Source organism: Drosophila simulans, chromosome 2R (assembly GCF_016746395.2).
Source record: "Drosophila simulans strain w501 chromosome 2R, Prin_Dsim_3.1, whole genome shotgun sequence".
NCBI lineage: Eukaryota > Metazoa > Arthropoda > Insecta > Diptera > Drosophilidae > Drosophila > Drosophila simulans.
In genome coordinates this window covers 12,318,063-12,326,919 of record NC_052521.2, presented here as the reverse complement: position 1 = coordinate 12,326,919, position 8,857 = coordinate 12,318,063, and the positions used below count along the sequence as shown (strand labels likewise).

General features: G+C 39.0%; 1 protein-coding gene across 1 annotated transcript; it reads left to right on the top strand.

Moving 5' to 3' along the window:
- The first annotated feature begins 8,206 nt into the window (after positions 1-8,206).
- Positions 8,207-8,857, top strand: LOC6734577. Its single transcript, XM_016181955.3, has 4 exons — positions 8,207-8,281; positions 8,340-8,495; positions 8,553-8,723; positions 8,780-8,857. The coding sequence occupies exons 1-4, from the start codon at positions 8,231-8,233 to the stop codon at positions 8,855-8,857; spliced, it is 456 nt and encodes a 151-aa protein (XP_016027701.1). The 5' UTR covers positions 8,207-8,230.

The window sequence follows — 8,857 nt, the reverse complement described above, 5'->3', positions numbered from 1 at the left end:
ATAAAATGTTTATTGCCTTTGCTGCAAATAAATAAGGAGTGCGCTCAAACGTAGCAATAAACTTTAAAATCCACTGGGGCAAGAAATCGTATGTGCGCCTCGCTTGCCACATTAAAAGCCACAATGTTGATCAGATGCTGTTGTTGGTCAACTAGTTCTCCCTTTTCTTAAAGCAGCCACTAGCAACTTCCTTTAGGCAAATTAAGGCACAACCTTCATCGCCCCTTTTTGGCCAACTCCCGGCAATTGCCCACAATCAACGGACCAGCTTGAGCTAAAAATAAATCTCTGGGAAATAGGTTCGATTGAAAAGCCAAAGTTTCTTTGCCCTCTCAAGAAATATTTGCACGACAATTTAGTTTAAGTAACAAGTAAATATAATGTATTTTATTTCTTTCAAAGCTTAGTAATTTTAGTGGATATAGTTATAATTAGTTTAAAATAACCTTTATATACCTATTAAGTTAGTTTTTATATATAAAAGAAATGTGGACTTTCTAACTCAATGTACCTCGTATATAAAAACTGTAATACGTTATTAGAAATATTTAAATATTTAAAGTTCTAAATGGCCTGTATATTAACAACACCTTAAGCAAGGGCATATGATGGAGAACTTTTGCCGAGAAGGAGTAAACTAGTTCTATATGAAGTTAATCAATGCTGGAAGCAAGGAGCTGGGAGGGGGGAGTGTGGTTCTGGCCGACCGGATGCTGGTAATAATATTTAGATTTTTAGCCCTTGATGCAAAACTTTATGCTTGTTTAGATAACATTATCGCCTCGACTGCGCCGACTGTTGCAAACTAGTTATGCTGCGAAAGGGCTAAGATCTGGTGGCCTGCTGCACATAAACTTGGCTAATTTACGATTGCATTGTGCGCATTGGACTCGCTCATATAATTAGAGAAATTAATTTGTGAGCTGTGCCACAACGGCAACAACAATGCGCGGTACGGAAGGCGAGTGGGTAACGAGCATAAAGTTTTTAATTTTCATGATGCAGATAATGCCCATTAAAATATGCCGGAAAAAGGGGCAAACGTGATAAGGAGGTGGCCCAACACCTGCCGCCGATCCTGTTCGCAGGACGAGACGAGAGGTCCCTTTGGCAGCTATGCCTTCTCAGCCGCAAACTAAGTGCATTAAAAATGGCAAAAGGAAAATAATGCACAGCGCCGTTTGCTGGCAAAAAAATGAACCAACAACAAAAAGCAGCACGCGCGCAAAAAGGAGGAATGATTTTTTTATTATGCAACAAACAGAAAAGTCCTCCTTTGGGGCCAGTTGTCCAGACGTCCAACAAGCAACCAACCAACCAACGAACCAACCAACTACCAACGATGCTTGACGACGACCTTTTGAACCGGGGAACTGGGACCTGGGAGCTTGGAGCTTGGAGCTCAGGACTCTGGAGTCAACGAACGCAGCAGAAATAAGTGGAAAAAACTTGCCACGCCGCTGGCTGTGGCCATTATGCATTATTATTATCCTGCTCCTGCAACTGCTACTGCTACTGCTGCCTCCGCCTGATTCTGATTCGGATTCGGATTGGGATTGGGATGCGGATTGTGATTGTGATTCAGATTCAGATGCAGCTGCATTTTCCTCTATATATGCATGCACATTTTATGCCCGCCGTCGTTCGTGCTGAAAATGACTGCTCGAAATCAATTTCATGCGATTGAAGCACTTAATTTTTACCAATTCATTAATTGATTTCGTTGGCCGTTCGTTGCTCCCGTGACGCCGGGTGTTTGTATATTTTGTTGCTGATTCCGGGGCGCCTCCGCCGTTGGTCCTTCGCCACCCGGCCAACACCCACTTTGCCACTGGTTCGCCCCTTTGAGTCCTTTTCATTGAGCACTGGCCGGGCAAATTATTGCAAAAAGGGAAGCATGAAATGCAAATAACAGGCTTTGACTTTCGCTGGGGACTTTTGCATGCTCTTTTCCGCATCCTTGTTGTTAATTTGTACAAAAAAGTGCAAGGAGTTCAGTAGACTGTGCAATAATCTCTTTTAAGTTAGCTATTTTGAAGTAAGAATATCATAAAATAGTATAAAATAGTATACTCCCGAACTACCATTAATGGTGTCGGCCCTGCTAAAGGAAACACAAATTAACAAGGTGTCCTTACCGAGAGCGTCCATTAAAAATAATTTTCATATCATCGCTGTTGACGCGTTTAAATGAGCGGCCAACGGCAGGAAAGAGCCAACTTTCCGGTTCAGTGAACAGCGCTTGACCAATTTATGGGCTTTAAGAAAGTTTGTAAAAGTATTAAAATTTTAAACATACATAAATGCGCAGCGAGTGCCGGCGAAATTATAGCAATAGTTGGATATTTATTGAAGTGCGGACATTAAATTATAAAAACGAACATGCAGCTTTATTTAATTAATCCCACAATCGGTTGCCGGGCCAAAAGAAAAGTGGGCGGTGGATGTGGGCGTTTGAATTATTTTTATAGCAGGATTTCCACTATTCGATTGCTTGCCAAGCCGCAAACAACATTTGCGCAAATATTTATTTACATATTTGAAAATAACGAACAAAAAAAAAACACCAACAAATACGAGTATGTACACCGAATGAGGTAAAAAGAATTTGCAGCTCTTTCGTTATTTAATTTCGTTAATTATTCAATCGTTTTTAACGTGACTGCCTTTCGAGGCTTTAAACTGGGAATTGCCATTGAAATTGAAGCACAAATAATTAATCATTAATGTCCAAATTGATTACATTAATGTGTATTTAAATGTCTGCTTGTTTACCGAAAACTATGTGCTTATAACTACGTTTATATGCTTATTTGTTGATTTCCTCCTTGCAAATGTAATCCCGCATAATTGGCAATAGAGCGCACAATTAATTATTAAAACTTGAACTTTGCATTCGTTTATTTATTGATTTGAATGATATTATTTGAATGAAATTTGCGCATTGCGCATTTAAAACCCCGAAAATAATAATTTAATAAAATCGGATTCAACAAATTACTGGAATAAGTAACAAGCCAGTTAACATTATGCAAATAAATCTTACATGCATTTCATCTATGACAGCCAGCCGGATATATTTAATGTATCAGCGTTAATTAATTAATCACAATCATAATTAACATTGGAGAGGCTCCTGTTGAATTAGCCTAATTGATGTTGTTAAATTTGTAAATTAAATTAAAAACCATATTAATTAAACCCATCGTAAATTATTTCCAAGCTGTTTAAAGCAAACTCATTGTTAATGCGAATTATTATCATCATTGTTATCATTTTTCCTTTTTTCTGCTCACACCATTTCGTGCGTATATTTAAGTTTTAATTAAATTATTTCATATTGATTTAATGTATTTGGATTAATGCGATTTTTTCCAACTGCCTGCCATTTCAGTGCGGGCTTCTCTAAAAAAAGCCATTGCTTAAATGACAGTATTCGTATCAATTAAATCGTTTTTGTCTCACTACCTTCGCCACTAAAAAATGAAAGCAGAGGAGGTCCAACATCATGGTGTCTGCAATCGCTGGCTGATTTTTTAATGAAACGCTGAAGTATAATTTATGAATTTTAATGAGTTGCCAAATGATGCCGAAGCGTTGATTTTCCATAATTATTAACGCAAGCGCCGCGGCATCAACATCACCTGCCCCACGGCGGACTGCTCCTGGCTGTAGTCTGTGGTCCTTGTCTGGACCTGGTCATCAACTGGTCAGCGTATGCAAAAATACCCAGTGAAAATGTCTGGATGAAGTTTTACACTCACAGCCGTGGTTCCACTTACTTCTGGCAGCATTTACATTTTATTACACATTACTTTCATTTAAGTACAAGCAACGAAAATGGTTCCCCTCTTTAAAAAAGTGTAAAGAGAAAGGAAATTAATTATTTTAAGAAGCATAAAAACCTAATAGCAAAGTCAATGAAAGAAATGGTAATATCTGTTTTTAAACTATTTAAAGAGTATGTCTAGGTTGTGCTAGATAAAATATAACCATTCTTAAACTGCAAAAGCTTTTCATAAAATATTCATAGGTGGGGGGTTTGTTTATTACCCATTTATCCAGCGACTTAAATTGTTTCTCTTACCTCTTATGCCTTTATCGATGTTTGTGATTTTGTGTAAACGTATTATCAAGATATCCGTAATTAAGTGCATGCTAGGTGCAACTCTTAAAGTTCTTTAAAATATCAGCAGCAGCTGGAGAAGGAATTCAATTGCATTTGCCACCATTCGTTGGCTGAGGGGAAAGATCATTAATATAAATTAACACATAATTCACGCACGCGGTCAATAATGCGTGCGCACAAAGCCATGGCTAATATGCGAATGCTGGCGGTAATACCTAATTAAAGCCAATAACAGTAATAATAATAGCAAAATGGTGTGGTCGAGCAGCACAAAGGCTTGCCTTCACCGAATAGGTTGCATAATGAAATTAACTAAAATATGCCATGGCGTTTGCTTAATTAAAACGGATTCAAACCCAAGGGACGCGAATGTTTAACACTGTCGGCTTAGGCGTGTGAATGACAGCACACGATATTCACTATACATAAACATATATGTATATATGTATATATCGACCTGTATGGTTTATTCGATTTTAGTGCAATGCGGCTTAGCCGGCTTACAGGTCGCATGATTAATTGTAATGAGCTGCATTACATTTTGCCCTCTACATGTGCCCATCTAGTATGTATTATATTAAATTTGGTCAATACCAGTGTCGAAAACATTCTGGCTAACAGTTGATGTTTCGCACGAAATTCGAGCTAATGGGAAATCAGGACAAAAATAACCCAAAATCGGAACACACACACTTTTTAGCTGGTCAGGCACAATAAATAGAGGGAGTCACGAGGCCAAAGGCTTCTAAATATCCAATTAAAAGTTGTTGAAAAATGCAAGAAAAATAATTTATAAATCATAGTGAGAATGCATATTTGGTAAATCAGGATAATAACAATTTCCTCCATATGTGGAATAGAACAGGCATTAACTACTGTTACCATCGGGATCACAATCATATTTACACAGTCAAACATTTCGGGATTTGCTGGGCCAACAGTAATTAGAATGCCCATCGAAGGAAAGGTGACTGATTCCCTGGGCAGCGGGAGTTCCGTGGGACCAAGACATTACGGCTTAAGGCTGCTGGTCACTGGTAATGATAATGCCTCACAAAGTCAACACAGGTGGGACACTAAATCTGCAGGGAGGACGGGGGCTCTGGAATGGGTGCATAATGGAGGATGAGGGGCACGTGAATGAGGACCCTAGGCCGGCAAGTGCGGAGCAAATGAACTCGTAATACACCGACACGTTTATGCACTTAGGATGGGATAGTTGGGGTAAACGGGGATGAGGGGGCTATTGGCCAGTTGGGTGGATGGGTGGCTGGGTGGTCGCTGCACTTGTGGCACATTTAGTTGGGCCCTAACGGCTGTCTCCGACTAACAGTAAACAGCAATCACTGCTAATGAGTTTTATTGTAAATTAAAATTGCAATCAGTGTCAGGCTTTGGCAGTTCAGCTGAAGTGTGCGGTGCTGTGTGTGGCCGGGTATGTAGTGATGTACTGATGCAGTGACGCAGTGACGTTTTCGGGGTCGATGTGCATCCATGATAAATGCAATAAATGACACGTTGGGCGCCTGTGACTCAAATCCTGGCATAATAAATTTGCCAAATTGCAAAACATTAAAATAAGGACAATGTGCAATGACAAGCCAGAATACAGAATACAGTATACGGGGGCACATGACACAGAAGTGATGTTGCCACACAGCCAGTGGAAGTGGAAGTGGTTGTGGGTGGCAAAACCGATCCATAAGCCATGGATAAACCACATGCTGCCACATAGTTGGTAGCAAATCGAGTTTACGAGGAAACTGTTGCTCAGATGTGGCAAAATTTTCTTCATTTTAGGATACTTTTCTCTTGATCTGACTGGATAGTAATAGATACTATTTGAGGTGGTCTAATATGGTCCAATATTAGCTTGCAGAAATCAGCAATTTGCAATCAGCAAAAGTGTTACAAACTGGGTAGTAAATGTTATTAGTTGATGGCTTTTTCATCTGTAACCAAAAATATTTACGATCGCTCGCTTTGAGGCACATAAAAATGCGGTTTGGACAGGTATTTCTGCTATTAATCCGTAACATAAAATATTTATAGTTCCCAGAAGCGATTTGATTATTTAAAGCAATATTGCCAAGTTTTTATTTGAATATGCGGCCACTTGCAAATGGTTGCATTTTTAATGTACATTTTGAAAAAAAGTTTGTGTGTTTCTGTGTCAATTAATCTTAAGTAACGCAGTATTGGTATTATTTATGTGTTTAATCTTGAACTAGTCGAAATGGTAATTCTGCTGAATATTTTATGGCGAAGCTATTGAAATATTAATTCCATAAGATTAAATTAGTAATAAATAATTAAATATAATATGATATAATAAATATTGCATTTATGTTGAGAATATTATGAAGAATCTTGCAGATATTTGGAGTGGTATCTATGCTTGATTTTGGATTCAATCGCCAACATGGGCAACACTGTTTCTGTAAGCTCACACACACCACAAAGAACGTGGCAACACAATTACAATCGCCCCCGCACACAGATGGACACATGTGATGTCATTAAAAAGGCATTCATCATGCAGGCGGGTGGCGGAGGGGGCGGAGAAATGCGAAATGAAGTCATGTTGGATGGCTGACTTATCGATAGACCAAGTTAATAATTAAAATCGCAAAATGCGTTAAAAGTCTATCAGTTTAATTGGCGTTCGTGGCTACAACTATCAGACGGCGAGCAGCTGGCGTTACCCATATAATATAACCACCGCCGGCGATGTCAATGACACCCTGATGAACTGCAGTCGGTATCATCAGTATCTGGATCCTGTTCCTGCTCCTACTCCTGCTCCATCTCCTGCTGCTTCTCCAAGCCAATTCCGATTCAGTTCGCAATGCTGATGCTGCATTGATATGCAATTAACAGCATCAAGGGAGCGGAGGGCAGGGCAATTGACGCATTGGGATTTATTCTATGGGCGCATGCATTTTTTATGATTAAACTATAGTTCGTTGGCTCCTTTTTCCGCTCCCGGCGCTGATACCGATGCCGATGGAGGTCCTGTCTGCCAGGATATGCCACTGATCCACAGAGCCGAGCCACTGTGCAATAATTGAACAATTGCCAGCTGTCAGTGGGGAAATGGTCGTACTGGGGGAAAAAAAAGTAAAAAGAGAGCAAACGGCCAACGTCGAATGCCAACCGAAAACTTCACAACTGCAGCTGCTTTAACGGATTAAAGTATTACCCGGACATTGGCTATTGAATGGCATTTAATGGGGATTATGCGGACCGAAAAGGAGCAGCGTGGATAGCACTTTAGTTAAGCCCGTGGAATGTGGGTAATATTGGTTTTTATCATTTATTCATTGATTTTGAATGGCGCTGATTAAATTAGCCGAGATGAAACATACACAAGCTTATGTGGGTTTTCAAAAAACAATTTTTTGCCGTGATGATGTGGAGGCCGATTTTTGATTACGTGGAGAACGATAGGAAAGTCGAAATGATCGGATATTCTGCGTATCTACATTTTTCCGATGACAAATTGTGTGACCAAAACTTTGACATACAATTACAACATGCTCTAGTAAAAATATCACTGAGGGTTCAACCAATAATCCATCAATATTACTGTAGTTCAACAAAAAACAAGGCAGCACGCTATAGTCGATATCATCGACTTTTAGATACCCATTACTTAGCAAGTACGAGAAATGTCAACACTTTGTTGGCATAGCAACAGAAATGTGCAAAAAAATATATAATCAAATAACATCTAAAAAATTGTCAAAGTGTTTATTTATTTTTTAACGAATCTTGTATACCCCCTCACTCTACGAGATATGGGGAAAAATATATTTTTTTACATGATTTGATATTTTTCATGTAAATGGGACAAGCGAGTAAGAAACTGGCTGTGTTTATAGATATGATATTCTTTATCCACACGTGTGTTACTAATAAATGCGTACATTATCATTTCGAATATTATTGGTTTACTATGAAAAAGTAATTGGTTTTTAAAGTGTTTATTTCACTTGCTACCATTAACCTCTGGTCTTTCATTAAAATCATATTATATACCGACAATGAATGCTTACAAAACCAAATTCATTAAAATACGATGAGCAGTCAGTTATCAAAATGCCATACACGTGGCTGGTGCTTCTGAGTATCTGCTTCATTGGGCACATGGTGAGATTTCAAGCCCAGAATTTAGAATAAAACCGTTTAACCATTAATATCCCACCAGACGGACTCCCAGTTGGTATACAAATTTAACAAGGTCGAGTGCCAGGTCAATCAGGCGCGTGTAAAAAATGTTTCCTGCAATGTGAAGCCGATCAATTGGAATACGGCGTTGGTTAACATGGATTGCTATCTAATTTCCCCAATAATAAACCCAACAGTAAGACTGTTCCGAAACGTATTACAAAACCCGAATATAAAATCTTCAACATTTCAGGTTCGAGTGCAAGTGTTTATGAAGGACTACAGTAACCAGTACAAGCCATTCTTGATTGACGCGACTTTTAAGTTATGCGAGGTGGTCGAAAGGAAGAATTTTCTGCCCTATGGCGTCATGGTTTGGGAACTTTTCCAACGTTTCACGAATGCTAAAAGCTGCCATATATCGGTATTAATTCAATTTTAAGATTATTACTTTTATGTTTATTTTTTCACCACCTGCAGGGTCAGTTAAGTGCAAAGAACGGGTATCTGAACACCAGTTACGTGCCACCATTTCCCCACGGACTAAAACCGAACTAG

What these genes read in the sequence shown, in the direction of transcription:
- LOC6734577 (XM_016181955.3), top strand. Translation starts at nt 8,231, where the DNA reads ATGCCATACACGTGGCTGGTGCTTCTGAGTATCTGCTTCATTGGGCAC. An exon ending in CCCCAATAATAAACCCAACA is followed by an intron (nt 8,496 to 8,552) that starts GTAAGACTGTTC and finishes TCAACATTTCAG; the next exon opens with GTTCGAGTGCAAGTGTTTAT. An exon ending in CTAAAAGCTGCCATATATCG is followed by an intron (nt 8,724 to 8,779) that starts GTATTAATTCAA and finishes CACCACCTGCAG; the next exon opens with GGTCAGTTAAGTGCAAAGAA.